This window comes from Anopheles coluzzii, chromosome 2 (genome assembly GCF_943734685.1).
Source record: "Anopheles coluzzii chromosome 2, AcolN3, whole genome shotgun sequence".
Lineage (NCBI taxonomy): Eukaryota > Metazoa > Arthropoda > Insecta > Diptera > Culicidae > Anopheles > Anopheles coluzzii.
Window position 1 is genome coordinate 38,814,581 of NC_064670.1, and position 18,158 is coordinate 38,832,738.

At 43.1% G+C, this 18,158-nt stretch overlaps 1 protein-coding gene across 1 annotated transcript; it reads right to left on the reverse strand.

The window, feature by feature from the left end:
* Nucleotides 1-7,941: 7,941 nt before the first annotated feature.
* On the reverse strand, nt 7,942-17,672 carry LOC120950371 (titin). The gene is made up of 6 exons (XM_049605417.1): nt 17,389-17,672; nt 16,989-17,302; nt 15,041-16,840; nt 14,805-14,960; nt 13,693-14,647; nt 7,942-11,379 (listed from the first exon to the last, which is right to left on the reverse strand). Exons 1-6 carry the CDS (start codon nt 17,587-17,589, stop codon nt 8,092-8,094), a joined length of 6,714 nt encoding a protein of 2,237 aa, XP_049461374.1. The 5' UTR covers nt 17,590-17,672; the 3' UTR covers nt 7,942-8,091.
* Nucleotides 17,673-18,158: the final 486 nt, after the last annotated feature.

Sequence of the window (18,158 nt, forward strand, 5' to 3'; positions counted from 1 at the left end):
CAAAAATATGATTAAAAAAAAGGCACAGAAAGATTTTAATCTGAAGCCTAAATGATTTGAACGGAAATTAATCGCATGGCTTTGCTTAATAGTACGATGACTATCATGCCGGTGTTTCTTTCTGTCAAAGCCACCTCGTTGTTTGTTAGAGACAATCCAACCATTGAGGGAGTGCTGTAATTTTAAATTCAATTAATCCAACGAGTTAAGAAAGACTTACCATTTCTCAATAATCTGGTTCATCTGGTCTCGCTTCACCTGGTCCAACCATCGAGTTCGCTGTGCTCCCATGCGTCTTATGCCGAACTGGGATCGCTGTCGAACACCTTCTTGGTGGGGCATGAATCCGGCATCCTCATGACATGCCCCAGCCATCGTATCCTACCAGCCTTTGCCACCGTCAGGATGCTCGGTTCGCCGTACAGCTCAGCATGCTCGTGATTCATCCTTCTCCTCCACGCTCCATGCTCAAACACACCGCCAAAGTAGGTCCGGAGGATGCGTCGCTCAAACACGCCCAGAGCATTTCCATCCTACGCTCGAATGGTAGAGGACCTCCGGGCGAACCAATGTACATTTCGTGCGTGCTCGAAGTCTTCTGGATCTCAGCAGTCGGTAAAGCCCATAGTATGCACGATTCCCCTGCACAATGCGTCTCCGGATTTCGCTGCTGATGTCGTTGTCCGAAGTAATGACCGTCCCGAGATATCAAATCTCCTTTACTACCTCGAGACTGTCGCCGTCAACTAATACACTGCCTCTCAGATGGTATGATTCTCCGGCAAGCAGGTACTTCGTCTTGTCGCATTGATTCTTAATCCAATTCTTGCTGCTTTGCGTTTGAGTCGGGTGTACGCCTCACTCACCTTGGCTGTTGATGTCGATGTCATCCGCGAAGCCAAGAAATTGGAGAGACCGGTAAGGGATCGTGCCACGGATGTCGTTGTCTAGCCCCGCGCCTCGAATGACACCTTCCAGGGCGATGTTAAAGAGCAGACAAGACAGTCCGTCACCTTGCCTCAGACCCCTGTGAGATTCGAACGATTCCGACGTCAAGTTCGATACTCTCATCTTGCACTGCAGCCCGTTCATGGTGGCCTCTAACGGCCGGATCAACTTCCCAGGGAAGTGGTACCGCTGCATGATGCTCCATAGCACCTTCCGGTCTATGGATTGGGATCTGGCGCTCTCGGCACTTCTGGAGGATCTGCTGTAGAGTGAAAATTTGGTCGGTAGTGGATTTGCCTCCAGCAAACCCAGCTTGGTAGCTGCCGACAAAATTTGTAGCAAGTCTGCAAAACAGGATCTGGGACAGGACCTTGTAGACGACATTCAGGACTATGATGGCTCGAAAATTAGAGCAATCCAGCCTGTCGCTTTTTTTGTAGACTGGGTGAATAACACCCAGCTTCCACTCCTCCGGTAGTTCCATGCCGTAGCATGCAGGCATGCGCTGCATTCTTGTTGTATCTTTGTAATTAAGGAACAGTTATTTATCGTAGTTCACTGTATTATTTATTCTGCCTCGTAATTGCTTCCTAGCTCCTAGGCTTCCCTTTTTGTTCTCTCTCTGACAGTTCTTCTTCCGGAACCCTCCTTTTTTCCCAAGGTTTCCACACTGTAAGGTAAACATATACCTTGCCCGTGAAGTGTCACATTCTTATCCCCGTTGTACACAACACTTCTCCCCTTCGTAATTGAAAAAAAAAATCGTTCCATTTACAAATTCAATCTTTGGGGAGGTTTTCTAGCACGAGTAGAACGGCGTAGGACCGACTCTTCTTCCAAGTTGATCGGTCGGATAGGCGCTGGTGTCTGATCCCGTTCCATGCCCGGATCGTTATTCCGTTCTACAGGTCTATCGGCATCTCGATCAGAAGACCCTGGTGTATTTTCCACGGTTATCTCACTGTCGCTGGTAGTAACCGCCGTATTCGCATTCGAAGTGGAAGGAAGTACCTCTTCAAAGTACGTTGTATCGCCTTGTTCCCATAAATCGTTCTCCTGGTTGACTGCCGAAGTACCTCGTAGATCAGCACCCACTTCCGCAATGTGATCGATGTGACGTTCCCAGACACGACCGTCATCTAGTTTCACTTCGTATCGCAGCTTTCCCACTCGCGCAGAAATTTTTCCAAATTTCCATTTATCGTGGGACAGGAAATCTCGTACTCGCACTCTTGCTCCGATCTGGAAACTACGTACTGGTATCTCTGCCTTCCTTGATGACTCTTGCGTAGGAATCAATAGGTCTAACCGAGATCGAATTTGCCTCCCGATAACAAGCATGGATGGTGATTTTCCCGTCGCTGGGTGTACTGTTTTTCGGTAGGTAAGTAAAATGTTGCACAATTTCAGATTGATCTTCGATGTGGAGCATTTTAATGCTTTCAGCTTGTTCTTAATTGTTTGCACATATCGCTCCGCCTGGCCATTCGTAGCAGGGTGATAAGGTGCACCCATCTTATGCACCACGCCATTCATTTTAAGAAATTGTTGGAACAGCGTAGAAGTAAATTGTACGCCATGGTCGCTTACCAGTACTGATGGAATTCCGAATGTGCTAAACAACTCGCGACACATCCCAAGTGCCACAAATCCACTAAACGACCACTAAACGGCTTCTAAACGACTCAAGTTCTCTACCTAAATGGAATATAGAAAGACTTCGTTTAGCAGACGGCAAACGACTCATGCATTCTAAAAATAGCAAAAAAGCTAGTGGCGCTCTCTGTTGGTGGGATACCCCAACCAGTTGAGCTTCATCGCTTGAAGGAGAGCTTAGCTTTCTCATTTCCTCTGTACTGTTGTATGGTTTCGCATTGAAGTTATGCATCGCTAGAACTAGAACGGCGATACGATTGTTTAAATACTAAACTCCAACGGAAACCACCAGCACTGAAGCAAGTGAGATTTGAGTAATAGTCGTTGGTGTTGATACCCACGTATCTGACCACACGACCATTCATATAGATTTTTGCTCAGAAAGTTAGAAGGCTATATAGGTCATGATAAGATAAAACTTGTCGAAACACGTTGCAAGAAAAGGATAGCAATATAATGATGAGTTGTAATACGCCATCTATTGATCAAACCAATGAAGCTGTGGAGGTTTCATTTTTTTTTCTTTGGATATTCAATTTTCCAGTCGTTTAAGCTTAATCTGTGGCGCTTGGGATGTTTACGGTTTGTTCTGCCGTTATTGATTTGCAAACCTTTACCATCGGCCATTTGCTGTAAGCATCGACGAAGATGAAAAAATATAAGTCCTTATATGGACCGGCGAAATCAACGTGTACTCGTTGAAATGGAGCACTTGGTGTCTCCCAACAATGTAACTTCATTTTAGCTGGTTCCGCTCGAATCAATTGGCATTCAGTACAGTTTGCTACCATTCGTTCTATATCCTGGTCCATTCCCGGCCACCAACAGTAACCTCTTGCAAGCGATTTAGTTCGAGTAATTCCAAAATGTGCTGAATGTAATTCGTCCAACACTTTTCTGCGTAAGGTTTCTGGCACATAGACTCGGATACCCCGTAGCAAACATCCTTTTTGAATGGCAAATTCTTGCTGATCAACTCCAAAACGATCTTTCGCTTCTACTACAAGGCCATGTTTGATTCCTTGAATCAGTTTTTGAACCTGTTGATCTTTAGCAACCGCTTGCTCTAATTCAACAGCTGTCAACGGTAACGTTTCAATTTGACTTAGCTCAATCGAATCCGATTCTTCAATCTCGTTATCCGGATCAGTAATATGTAACGGAATGCGTGACATGGCATCGGCGTTTGCATGGTCGGTAGACTTCCTAAATCGGATCTTGTAATCGAAACTCTGCAAGTACGTAGCGTAATGTTGCATCCGTAATGCAGACATCACCGGCAACCCTTTGTGCTCTCCAAATATTTTCGATATAGCTTGGTTGTCCGTAAGTAAAGTGAATGTGCGCCCGTAAAGGTATTGGAAAAATTTCCTAACACCAAAGACGATGGCATAGGCCTCCTTGTCAACTTGCATGTATTTCTGCTGTACTCGATTTAATGTTTGTGAAGCAAACTGTATGGGACGCTCGGAACCATCGGGGTAAATGTGACTCAGTACTGCTCCGACCCCGTAGGGAGAAGCATCAGTGGCCAGTAGCAACGGTAGCTCTGTAGAGTAGTGTACTAAGCAATTATCTGACTGCATTTGTTCCTTTACCTTCTTGAAGGAATCTTCACATTGTTTATTCCATTGAAATGGCACGTCGGTTTTGAGTAGATTGTTCAATGGATAAAGTATGGTACTCAGATTCTGCAAGAATCTACCATAATAATTTACTAACCCGACAAACGAGCGTACCTCGTCCTTGTTTCGTGGTTTCGGCATTTCTTGTATGGCGTCGACTTTTTTCTGAATTTTATGTATGCCCTTCGCATCTATTACGTAGCCACAGTACTCTATTTGATCAACGAAGAATTCACACTTTTCTTTGTTGACGCGTATTTCCCGTTCATTGAGTCGACGTAGCACTTCTTCGAGTCTAAAAAGGTGTATTTCATCGGTTTCCCCTGTGATTTTGATGTCATCTAGAAAGACACTGACTCCTTCAATACCTTGTAAAATTGATTCGATTTGTCTTTGCCAGATTGCCGGAGCTGATGCAATGCCATACATCAATCTATTAGGTCGATACAGACCACGATGTGTAGATAATGTCAGTATTTCCCGATCTGCCGGTGCCACTTCCAGCTGTAAATATGCTTGTACCAGATCAATCTTACTAAATTTCTTTCCTCCTGCAAGTGATGCAAAAAGTTCATCTACTGACGGTAGGGGGTGTCTGTCTACAACCAGATTCGGATTAACGGTCTGTTTATAATCGCCACAAATTCTCACCCGATTCTGTGATTTCTTTATCGGTACGATTGGTGTTGCCCAATCACTTGAATCTACCTTTACCAGTACACCTTCCTGAACCAACTTGTCCAATTCATTTTCTACCACTTTTATCATGTTAAATGGCAGTTTCCGTGCCTTGATGAAAACTGGTCGTGCATTTTCCTTTAGTCGCAAGTTAGCCTGCACATTGGAGATGCGACCGATTGAAGCTTCAAAAACTCTTGGATATCGCTCAAGCAATGCGTTGCAATCTGCGACACTGCACATAGAATCCGATTCAATCTTGTTAACCGATTTCGAATCCGCCACAACCTTGTTCAAGTCTAGTGGTATTTCTGACAACCATTCACGGCCTACCAAGGGATGTTTCGTAGTTTTCGCTACATACAGCGGCAGCTTTAATGTATGTCTTGCTAACTGTACATCTACGTCAAGTATGCCACATACGTCGATCGGAGCAAGGTGTATGGATATTAGGAGGTGAAGTGCTTCAGAGCAAATTGACATTTCACGACTTGACATAACAATACTGGGGGCTCCGGTATTAAAATCGGGAAGGGCTGGAGGGGGGTATAGAAAATTGTATGCGATTTGACATAACAATACTCAATGATGGCGCCCGGCAAACGCGCTAATAATTCACCTCCTCAATAAATACACCTTGGATCGGAGTGTTACAATAGCTTACAAGGTTGGTTGTGCACGCACGTAGCTGTGCGTCAGGAAAAAGCCTTTTTTGATCTTCTTCACTAATGATCGTAACTGGTGAACCTGTATCTATTTCGAATTTAATTGTCTTTTTGTTCACCTTCATATTTAACCACAGTTTCTTGCAATGTGTAGATGAACCACCTGTACACACATCTCGTATGTTTGTGCTTTCTATTGTTGCGTCATTGCCTTGCTGTTCCACGTAATTTGTTTGAGCCGCCGCGCTGCCTGTCGAATGTGCTTCATGTTTCTTCTTTTTAAGACACACTTTCGCCAAATGTCCCTTTGTTTTACAAAACGAACAAATTATGTTTTTGTACTTACATGCATTTGCCAAATGTGATTTGTCTCCGCAACGGTAGCAATTAGATTTCTCCGTACTCGTGCTGGGTTTGTCCACACCCTTATTTGGCTTCCAACCTTTACCTTTAGACTGGTACACCGCATGCATTTCTTGTTTCGCTGAGCAACCTTCGATCTCGGTTCTACCTTTCCGGGACAATTCCATGCTGACTGCAATGTCCCGAGCCTCCTGCAACGTCAACGTTCGCTTTTCTAGAAGTCGATCGCGAATGTCTCCTCTTTTTATCCCGAAAACCAGCTGGTTACGCAACGCCTTCTCTAAGTAATCACAGAAGTTACAAGATGCGGCCAACCTGCGTAGCGCTACCAAATATTCATCTACCGACTCATCGGCTGTAACTGCATCCTTGTCACCCTGGCGGCGACTGTTAAACTTGTAGTTTTCTGCAATTTCTAAGGGTTGAGGGCTGAAATAATCTTTCAGCGTATCCACAATTTGCTGGAAGGTACAATCACGAGGTGCAGCCGGGGCAACCTTGTCGCAAATGACGTCGTAAGTTTCGGTTCCCATGTAATGTAGCAAGTAGTTCTTCTTATCCCGCTCTTCGGTCACTCTGTAGATGTCGAAGGAAGTTTCCAGTCGATCCACCCACCGCATCCATTTTGATTTGCGTTTGTCAAATGGTTCCATAGCAAAATTCGGAGGTGGAACTGTACCAGCAGCGGCAGCTGCGTTCGGTATAATTGAAGAACTCGTAGATGGCACGTTGCCCGCGTTACTTGCTTGATCAACCATCCTCGTCGCCAAAACTGTTGTATCTTTGTAATTAAGGAACAGTTATTTATCGTAGTTCACTGTATTATTTATTCTGCCTCGTAATTGCTTCCTAGCTCCTAGGCTTCCCTTTTTGTTCTCTCTCTGACAGTTCTTCTTCCGGAACCCTCCTTTTTTCCCAAGGTTTCCACACTGTAAGGTAAACATATACCTTGCCCGTGAAGTGTCACATTCTTATCCCCGTTGTACACAACAATTCTTCTCGGGTAGTGCTCGTCTGCACTCTTCATCGAACCATTCCTTTTTCTTTCTACGTAATAAGCGGCCGATCTTGTGTTCGGCTGAAGTGCTGATGGCTCATTTCACCATACGCCAGTGATCTGCGAGGGGCATCGCGGCATCTCCGAGCGCTGTCGCATACCCTCCGCCACATCAGCACACTTCAACCGGTCCTGGTTGAGCCTTGGGTGGACTGACTGCGTTGGTTGTTAATCAAGGAGAGTGTCTGGCGCAGCTTTACAGGGTTTTCCAGGGGTTCTCATAGTTGTGGGCCACTTCCTCAACTCTTTCTTATGGGAAGTGAACCTCATATGATGGTAATTGGAGTCTATGGCACCCTTTTTGGACAGGCTGCTTGGAAATTCCTATTGGATTTGTCCAACAAGGATGCTATAGAATCCAATTCCCGTTACATTAAGTTCATTTCACTTAAGAAAGAGTCAATAAAGTGTCCCACAGCTATGAGAACTCCTGGAAAACACCCCTCGGGTGTCTCCAGATGTAACTAAGGCGGTGTGCATGCTGGAAGAAGGTGCTGCGGATGCTCATGTGCTTGGAGGAGGCAAAATTTAACAGCCTGAGGCCGTTGTCGTTTGTTAGCTGGTAGACGCTGAAGCTTCCAATCGTTGGTTTATATGCATCCTCCTGTCCGACCTGTCCGGTGACGATCTTCACGTCATGTTTTGGGCAGCGAAAATAATATACAACTACAGTATATTCGAGCGTCGATTATCCGGCCAAGTATGCTTTAAATGTTAAAGCTTCATTAATTCACGCATCTTGTTGAAATCAAATCGAAGCACTGTATATTATTTTTACATACCTTTAAGTTTTTTCTTTTCTTTTATCAATCAATGCAATATATGTTTGCAGAGGATGGGTCTAATTGATATCTATGCAGTTTTTTTTCACAATTGACCTTGAACACTCTTAAGCAAGAAAAATTAATGCACTTTTCTCATTGATTGCAAACATATACAACACAGTATGTAATAAAAACTATAATATAATAAAGTGTATTCAAATCACTCATACGCATTACACAAACGAAATAACACAAAAGAGATAATATGTATATCGTAAAATAAAAACGAATGAACCAAACAAAATAAATGATGATGTTACCACGCCATTTACGAATTAGTTCCGTTTAGCACGAGTTCTTCTCACCGGCCTCGTCTCGGTTTTTGGACTTGAATCAGCAGCATTTTCTACTGCGACCGAATCATCAGTATTGCTTGCTTCATCTTTTTTGGCGGTTTTTCTTGCCTTTGTCGTGGTTTTGGCGCTAGTTTCCTGATCGTGTTTCTGTTCGCCTGTATCCTGCTGCGATCCACTGACGACAACAGTTTCGCTCTTACCACGTTTTGGAGTTTCACTAGGTTCATGTTTCTCTTCCACTTTCTGTGGTTCTACTTCCTCAGCCGGCACCTCTATCTTACGTCTACGACCTTTGACAGCTTTCACTTCAGTCGACTCTTCTTTTGTCTGCACTTCTACTTTACGTCTACGCCCTTTGCCGACAGGCTTCACTTCATCCTTTATAACTGATGCATCTTCACTCTCTGTGTCTTCTGCTTTAATTAGTTCCTGCTTACGTCTGCCACCTTTACGCACAGGCTTGGTTTCATTCTGTGCAACAGCGACATCTACTTTGGCCGAATCTTCCTCGACACATACCTCTGTATTACGCTGAGGAGTTTTGTCAACAGATTTAGATGAATCCTGCACATCTTCTGTTACTTTTTCTAACGGTTCTTCATCATTATGTTCTTCAATCTTGCGTCTACGGCCTCTGGCTACCGGTTTCGTCGTTTGCTGTGCAACTGCTACAACATCTTCTTTTACCGCTTCATCTTCATTATGTGCCTCTATCTTACGTCTACGGCCTCTACCAACAACTTTCGGCTGATCCTGCACTGTTTCTGAAACTTCTTTTTCCAATTCTTTCTCCTGTGGTTCTTCAACCTTACGTCTACGGCCTCTGCTGGCAGGCTTCGTTGCTTCTTGTACAGTTTCCGCTGACTTATGCACCGTATTTTCCTCCTTGTGTGCTTCTATCTTACGTCTACGTCCTTTTACAACAGGTTTTACAATATCTTGCTCTTCTTTCCCCGATTCGGTCACGTTATTTACTTCTACATTAGCTTTTTCATCAACTGACTTCGTTTCATCCTGTGCTAGTTTATCTGTTTCATTATTCTGGTTATCTGTTGAGGCTGTTTCTTCTACTATTTGCAAAGCTTTCTTAGGCCTTCCCCTTCTCAAAGGTGTGCTATTAGATGTTTCAGCCAAAACATCAACTTCAGACGCTTTCTTTTGTGTCCGTCCCCGTTTCTTGACCGGTGTATCGTTTTCATTCACACTTTCTTCGCTTAAAATGTGCTTCGTTGCTGATGCTGATTTGAGCCCTTTTGTTTGTTGCCGTCTTCTTGGTAGTTTCTGCTCGATACCAGCTACATCAGTGGGTTGCTCATCTTCATTTTTCTCCTTTGTCTCTGTATCAACAAGCCCCATATCCTCATTAGTGACATCCGAGCTTTGTTGGTCGCTAACTAAATCCTCTGACTCGCTAGTTGCGTTAGATTCAGTTATTCGTTGACTACCACCCGTGGCAACTGCCTTCTGTTGTTCCAAATTCTCCTTAACCATGGCAGGTCGCCCACGTTTTCTCTTGACATTTTCAACCACCTGCTCCGTAGCTTCTTCTGAGCTATTCAACGAATCATGTGCCTCAGTAATACGTTTCCTTCCACGTGGTTGTCTATTAACGTTCTTTATTACATCCCCAACAATATTTGGCGAGTTGAATTCCTTAACGTTTACAACATCAACGAATGCAACACGTCTAATTGTTAATAGCGCATCTACTTCTTCCTTTATGATTGGCGTAGCAGCATCTTCTTTCTGCGCTGGTGGTTTGCAGTATTTCGGGGCTGGAGACTTTCCGGCCAAAACCTCCTCTGACAAACTTTCGATTTTTTGACGACATGTTCGTTTCGGCATATCTCTTCGAGCAGGAGATTCCGAAAACTTTTCAGTTAAAATATTCTCCTTCGCGACTGGGAGTTTTAATATGTTCAAATACTCTGCATCTGAAACACCACGCTGTGGACTTGGAGCCGTTAAGTTGTCTGGTGTTTTCAGTTCCTCATATTTTCTTGAATAAAGCTTTCGCTTTCTCATCGTTCTCGTAGGTGTTGCTGGATCAAGTTTTGTCTCCTCCTTTGCCATTTCGACGGACTCTTTTCCGCTATCATCATGCTTTACTGATTTCTTGTTGTCTAACTTATTTGCAGCTATAGGTTTTGGAGTTTTAAACATATCTGGCATATCAGACAAATCTTGCGTCTCTGTTACGGAGTTTTTAGGAGTCTTGAGCAGCTCTTTTACACCAACTAGATTAACAAAGGATGATTCTGCTTTATCGGTGCTTGTTTCAACTGAAGATGTTGCCTTCGGTGTTTTGAACATATTTTGCATCGCAATCGAGTCTTGAGTTTCTTTGTGGGTAGTTTTGGGTGTTTTTAACAGTTCTTTTACCCCGACCAAATTTACAATGGGATCTTCTGCTTTTCCGGAAATTGCAGGTTTGCATGGTTTTGGTGTTTTGAACAAGTCCTGAAGCTCACGGTAATCAGCATCATCTATGTTGCTGTTTTTCGGAGTCTTAAGCAGCTCTTTCACACCTACCAGATTGCCGCAGTTTTGATCTTCCTTTCCAGATTGACGTGTCAGATTCGGTGTTTGTAACAACTCCTTTGCCTCAACCTCAACATGGTGTTCTATATCAGTGCTTGGTGACGCAGGCTGTACGTCGTTAGAAATATCAACACATGTTGACTTATTTTGATCTAGGACAGAAGCAGATTGCGCCTTCGGTGTTTTGGGTATCGCTTCGACCTTACAATTGTCATCAATATCAGCGCATGGCGATCCAGGCTCTTCTTCTACATGCTCAACAACGGCACAGACTGACTCATTCGAATCTGCATCATCGCAAGATACCGGCTTAGGAGTTTTAAGCATATTTTGAATCGCACTCAAGTTTGAAGCATCCATGTCGATGTTTTTAGGAGTTTTTAACAGTTCTTTTACCCCGACCAAACTTACACACGTCTCTGAGCCCTTAGCAGTAATTCTAGATGACGGCTTTGGTGTTTTGAACATGTCCTGAAGCTCACGATAATCTGCATCATCAGCGTTGCAATTTTTAGGCGTCTTAAGCAGCTCTTTCACACCTACCAGATTGACACAATTTTGTTTCTCGTTTTCTACTTGCATAGACAAAATTGCCTTCGGTGTTCTGTTCAACTCATTCACCTCATCGTTTTCTTCGATATTGCCAGTTGATGCCACATCTTCCACGACATCTGCAAGATCGGTACAGGTTGACGCACTTGGCTGTTCATCGGGTATTTTTTCGACCTCACAAGTATCTTCTACGGTAGCAGCAGCCAATAAAGAATCATCCCCAACTGCCAGTTCAATACAAACTGACTCGTTTTTATCTACGTCGATACTAGATATTGGCGTCGGTGTTCTATTTAACTCCTGCAACTCGACTTCTTCAGCATCTACCAGATCCGCACAGGATAACTCATTTTGATCTTCATCGATAGCAGATATCGGCTTCGGCGTGCTCGGTATCTCCTCGACCTGACGATTGCCTTCGACATCAACTGCAGAAGGCAAAGGATCAACAGAATCTTCCAGATCGATACAAGATAACTCATTTTGATCTGCATCAGCACAGGAAATCGATTGCGGTGTTCTGATCAACTTCTTAATCTCGTTATATTCTTCCTGATTGGTTGACGACACAGGCGCCGCGATATCTGTCATTTCAGCACTGGTTGACTCATTCGAATCTGCATCGTCACAAGATGGCGGCTTCGGAGTTCTGAACATATTTTGCATCGCAATCGAGTCTTGAGTTTCTTTGTGGGTAGTTTTGGGTGTTTTTAACAGTTCTTTTACCCCGACCAAATTTACAATGGGATCTTCTGCTTTTCCGAAAATTGCAGGTTTGCATGGTTTTGGTGTTTTGAACATGTCCTGAAGCTCACGGTAATCAGCATCATCTACGTTGCTGTTTTTCGGAGTCTTAAGCAGCTCTTTCACACCTACCAGATTGCCGCAGTTTTGATCTTCCTTTCCAGATTGACGGGTCAGATTCGGTGTTTGTAACAACTCCTTTGCCTCAACCTCAACATGGTGTTCTATATCAGTGCTTGGTGACGCAGGCTGTACGTCGTTAGAAATATCAACACATGTTGACTTATTTTGATCTAGGACAGAAGCAGATTGCGCCTTCGGTGTTTTGGGTATCGCTTCGACCTTACAATTGTCATCAATATCATCGAATGGCGATCCAGGCTCTTCTTCTACATCCTCAACATCGGCACATACTGACTCATTCGAATCTGCATCATCACGAGATACCGGCTTTGGAGTTTTAAGCATATTTTGAATCGCACTCAAGTTTGAAGCATCCATGTCGATGTTTTTAGGAGTTTTTAACAGTTCTTTTACCCCTACCAAACTTACACAGGTCTCTGAGCCCTTAGCAGTAATTCTAGATGACGGCTTTGGTGTTTTGAACATGTCCTGAAGCTCACGATAATCTACATCATCAACGTTGCATTTTTTAGGCGTCTTAAGCAGCTCTTTCACACCTACCAGATTGACACAATTTTGTTTCTCGTTTTCTACTTGCATAGACAAAATTGCCTTCGGTGTTTTGTCCAACTCATTCTCCTCATCGTTTTCTTCAATATTGCCAGTTGATGCCACATCTTCCACGACATCTGCAAGATCGGTACAGGTTGACGCATTTGGCTTTTCATCGAATATTTGCTCGACCTCACAAGTGTCTTCTACAGTAGCAGCAGGTGATACGGGATCATCCGCAACTGCCAGTTCAATTGACTCATTTTGGTCTTCATCGATAGTAGATATCGGCTTCGGTGTTCTGTTTAACTCCTGCAACTCGACTTCTTCAGCATCTACCCGATCCTCACAGGATAACTCATTTTGATCTTCATCGATAGCAGATATCGGCTTCGGCGTGCTCGGTATCTCCTCGACCTGACGATTGCCTTCGACATCAACTGCAGAAGGCAAAGGATCAACAGAATCTTCCAGATCGATACAAGATAACTCATTTTGATCTGCATCAGCACAGGAAATCGATTGCGGTGTTCTAATCAACTTCTTAATCTCGTTATTTTCTTCCTGATTGGTTGGCAATACAGACGCCGCGATATCTATCACTTCGGCACACACTGACTCATTCGAATCTACATCGTCGCAAGATACCGGCTTAGGTGTTTTAAGCATATTTTGAATCGCACTCAAGTTTGAAGCATCCATGTCGATGTTTTTAGGAGTTTTTAACAGTTCTTTTACCCCGACCAAATTTACACAGGTCTCTGAGCCCTTAGCAGTAATTTTAGATGACGGCTTTGGTGTTTTGAACATGTCCTGAAGCTCACGATAATCTGCATCATCAACGTTGCATTTTTTAGGCGTCTTAAGCAGCTCTTTCACACCTACCAGATTGACACAATTTTGTTTCTCGTTTTCTACTTGCATAGACAAAATTGCCTTCGGTGTTTTGTCCAACTCATTCTCCTCATCGTTTTCTTCAATATTGCCAGTTGATGCCACATCTTCCACGACATCTGCAAGATCGGTACAGGTTGACGCACTTGGCTGTTCATAGGGTATTTTTTCAACCTCACAAGTATCTTCTACAGTAGCAGCAGGTGATAAGGAATCATCCGCAACTGCTAGTTCAATACAAACTGACTCGTTTTTATCTGCGTCGATACTAGATATCGGCTTCGGTGTTCTGTTTAACTCCTGCATCTCGACGTCTTCAGCTTCTACCAGATCCGCACAGGATAACTCATTTTGATCTTCATCGATACTAGATATCGGTTTCGGTGTGCTCGGTATCTCCTCGACCTGACGATTGCCTTCGATATCAACAGCAGACGACAAAGGGTCAACAGAATCTTCCAGATCGATACAAGATGAGTCATTTCGATCTGCATCAGCGAAAGATATCGACTTAGGTGTGCTGCTCAGTTCCTTCATCTTGTCAATGTCCACTAATTCAGCGCTTGGCGATGTAGGCTCAGCATTAATACCATGTTGAATTTCTTCACAGTCTTGACCATCAGATTGGCCTTCGGGTAGAGTGTTGTGCAATTCTTCATTACACTCAACATTAGCAAAACTGTTTTCCTTCTCTGTCTCAGATGAAACTACGGATTTCGGTGTTCTAAACATATTTTCCATCGCATGGCAGTAATTAACGTCTGAATGAGAGACTTTAGGAGTCTTAAGCATTTCCTTAACACCTATCAGATTGATACACGTTGATACCCTATCGCAGCCCACCTCAGATGATTCTATTGCTTTCGGTGTGCTGAACATATTCTCACGGTTTTCTTGTATGTACTCATCGGCGATTTTAGGAGTGCTAAGCAGCATTTTAGTTTCACTTACATGCTCATTGGCAGATTCCGGCAAACGTGTTGGTGTTTTCGGAATGATCTTTAAGCTATAGTTAGGCGACAGTTGGTTGGAATCTGCAGCAGGATTCAGCATATTCTTACTGTAATCGAGATCAGCATCAACTGGTTGCAGCTGCTCATGGACAGAGACATCGGAGACGTGTTTGGGTCTAAAAAAATAAGCATACTAATTAGCAGTCACATTCTTAAAAATAGTTAACAACAACAATATGTACATAATAGCATTAAAATGATTAATTAAAATGATAATAATAATACAAGAAAAATATAAAAGACGCTATGCTCGAAAAAAGGACAAAAACTTACTCTTCCTCAGATGGAGTCGTTTTCATATATTGTGAAACACAATTTATGTCTTCTTTCGTCAATCCTCTTGATGAATCCTGTAGAACTGCAGTGGAGAGCGTATTCCTTCGATTGTCATTTATTTTCGAGTGTTTAGATGAAAAGCATTCCCGCATACTGGAAACATACATGAATGTCGGTAATTATCAAAAATATCTAAAAGCGTTTACGTAAATCTAGAAACTGGTTTCTCATACCTGTTAGAAAGAATTGATGCTGAAGATGATTTCGGCTTCGTTTCCATTGGCGTCGCCGTGTCATCACTTACGACAAGGGCATTTGAAATAATTTGTTCATTTGGCAACTCTGACTCATGAGCTGCTTGCATGTTGTACATCTCATTATTACCGTGATCCGGTTCTTCTTCCTCATTAATCAGTAGGCTTTCATCTATTTCGGCTGTCAAGTCCAGCTGTGGTCTTGATGTGTTTAAGGACGTAAAAGCGCTACCAATAAATTTTCGCGTATCTCGCAACGAATCCCTCAGCTGCGGTGTACTAACTTTCGCGGGTAATATTTCTATATCATGGACAGGCTCTGAATCACTACTTGCCAAAAGTTCATCCTCATTCACGTGATCATCCAGAGAACTGAGTTCCGAATCTAAATCCAAATCTATTATCGGATCTTCCGGGATACTAACACGGCTCATCGGGCTTACGGATAAACTGTTGTAATCGAGAGCGCTAAATGTTTTCCGTGACTTTGTTGGCTGGGGCGTAAGTTGCGCAGTACTAATCGGTAAGCAAGAATTACGGTTCAGGCGGGTACATGTAGGTACGTCGTTCACGTTTTTCAGCTCTTCGTTTAGCGTGTTAGATCGCACGGGTTCGTTGATGTCCGCATGCAACACAAGCGCATTATCTTCCGGCGGGACAACAGCTGGTGTTACTCCATCCATAAAGGATTCATGAGGCGTCACATCTGAATATTTTGCCGATCGTATTTGTGTTGTCCTGTTGGGCTTCTTTATAACTGATTGTACATCAAACATCGGTATAACAACTGCCGTGTCTTCAACACCCGTATCTACAACATTCGCGATAATCTCGTCTTTATATTCGGGTATTACGGATTGTAGCGACTGTTGGTCCCTAGGGATGCTTTCGGGTACCGGTGTTGAATGTTTGCTTACTGTTTCGGTTGTCACAATTGGTATTGGAGTAGTGTTTGGATCTGTCGGTGCTTCTGCAGTGATAATTGGAACTGGAGTGCCACTAGAATCTTTTTTGTTTAGCGACGATATCAAATGTTTGCGCAACTTAACCGCAGAAGTTTTGCTAGAAATCGGTGTCACCTTATGTGTATCTGTCCGTACGCTCGAATTGATCTTAACATTTGGCGTCTTCTTGTTCGATAGAGACGACGCCAACGGTGTTTTCTTAGTGTCCGAAGCATGTATTCGAGAATTTTTAATGGCCGATTTAAGCAATGCTACTTTAGGTGTTGAAGGTGCTACAGCTTTCACCGAATTAGGCGTTCGATTAACTTTCTTCGGACTTGGTGAGATCAAATTGATAGCGTCCAATACACGAGGAGACTGGGCCACTTTTCCGGAGAAAACTTTGCGCACTGCGCTTGGGGGCCGCGATTTAATAGGCGTTGTTAGATCGATTAAATGCATCGAATCGTGTGGATTGGACACATTTACCAGATATTCTTCAATTTCTGTTTTATCAAAAGTTGCGTTCTTGTGTCGCAGTGGCGTTCGCTTAGGTGAGGCGACCGGTGTTTTACATGTTAAATGTCGTTTTTCTGCTAAGGAAACGTACGATGTAAGCATGACGCCTGTAGTCTGTAGTTTGGGTATTTCGTGTCGTAATGTAACGTTTTCCTTTTCAATTGTTGAAATTTCGTTGGGGGTAGCAACTGGATTGGCGGCATTCAATTCCATTTGCATGGTGGTATCGGCCTGCGCATGACTGTTATCGGTTAAATGGACATTCTCATGCGTTCCATCTGATTCCGGGGACCGGTTCAATGAAGGTACAATGATGCTATACAAAAACAATGTAAAAAACGTTGGAATGATGCATATGATGAAAAGAATAACATCTCCCGGAAATTTCGATGGGAGATGGCGATGTTTCACAAAAAAAAAATACAAAAATATGTAATACAATAAAAGAAAATTCTGTTTCTTACCTGTGTATTGTTCTGCGTTTCCGAATTGCATTCAACATCAAACCAACATCACGCGGAACTTTTACAGAACATTGTTTAACGAGTTCTCCGAAGCTTCTTACGCGTTTCAATGTTTTGGGCTTTCCAACACTGGGCAGACAAGTGGCGCGTTTGGTCGATTTTCGAACCGCATTAATATTAGCTGGATTATAGTTCCACTCAAATAAGTAGCCAGCCACTTCGAATTTATCGCCATTCTGTATCACTGTTTTGCCCTCCAGTCGTACGCCATTCAGCAGGACCGGATTACGCACAGAAAAGTTGTGGATAGTAACCTAGAAAGCCACACTAACCCATTAGTACCGTTGCATATTCCCTCTAGATGTAATGCAAGTTTAGCCCAATGTATCGTTCAACCTACCGAATTCGATGAATCGGCAAACAATTTACAGTGAAGCCGCTCTGCTTCGAGTGTGTGCAGCCGTATGCTGTTCAGCGGATGGGCGCCAATTGTTACACGATCCGTTTTCACTGCGATTTTTCGCGTCTGTTCACCACTTTCCTTATTAAGGATCAATATGTTAGCACCACGTATGGAAAACATCTTCACTTCGCGCTTCATTAATCATACACACGCGAAAAAAACTTAATAACTTAAGAAGAGCAATTTTTCAGCAGCTGTACCGCTGTTCGCAAGATGTCTGCTATGATGCTTCCCGAGAACAACTGCGTTTGTTTTCAACAGAAACAGCCAAAAACCGTTGATTCCGAAACTGCAATAACGTAGCTGTCATCATTGACCTGACAGCCAATAACATCGCATAGCATTTGGCGGTGTGTTCGATGTATTGGGCTAGTGCAGACATTCGAATTAAAAAAATCGTATTATTTTGATTATTTTGTCATTAAATTTAGAAAATTTCATAAATTTAACAAACGGACTTTAATTAATACGGCGGCACAATAACTCATTGTTCCTATAGAAGCCATATGATCTTAATAAACTCGTCATAGCTTTCCGAGAGCAAATTAATTTGTTGTATTGTAGTCAATTTATTTGATCAAAGCACAGAAATTTCATATCAATTTATAAATTTGTGGGTCTAGTAGACTTACTGGAGAATCATGACGAGTTGCGTTCAGTTACAACCATATCAATATTTTAAGGATTGTTTAACACTGTGTCTACAT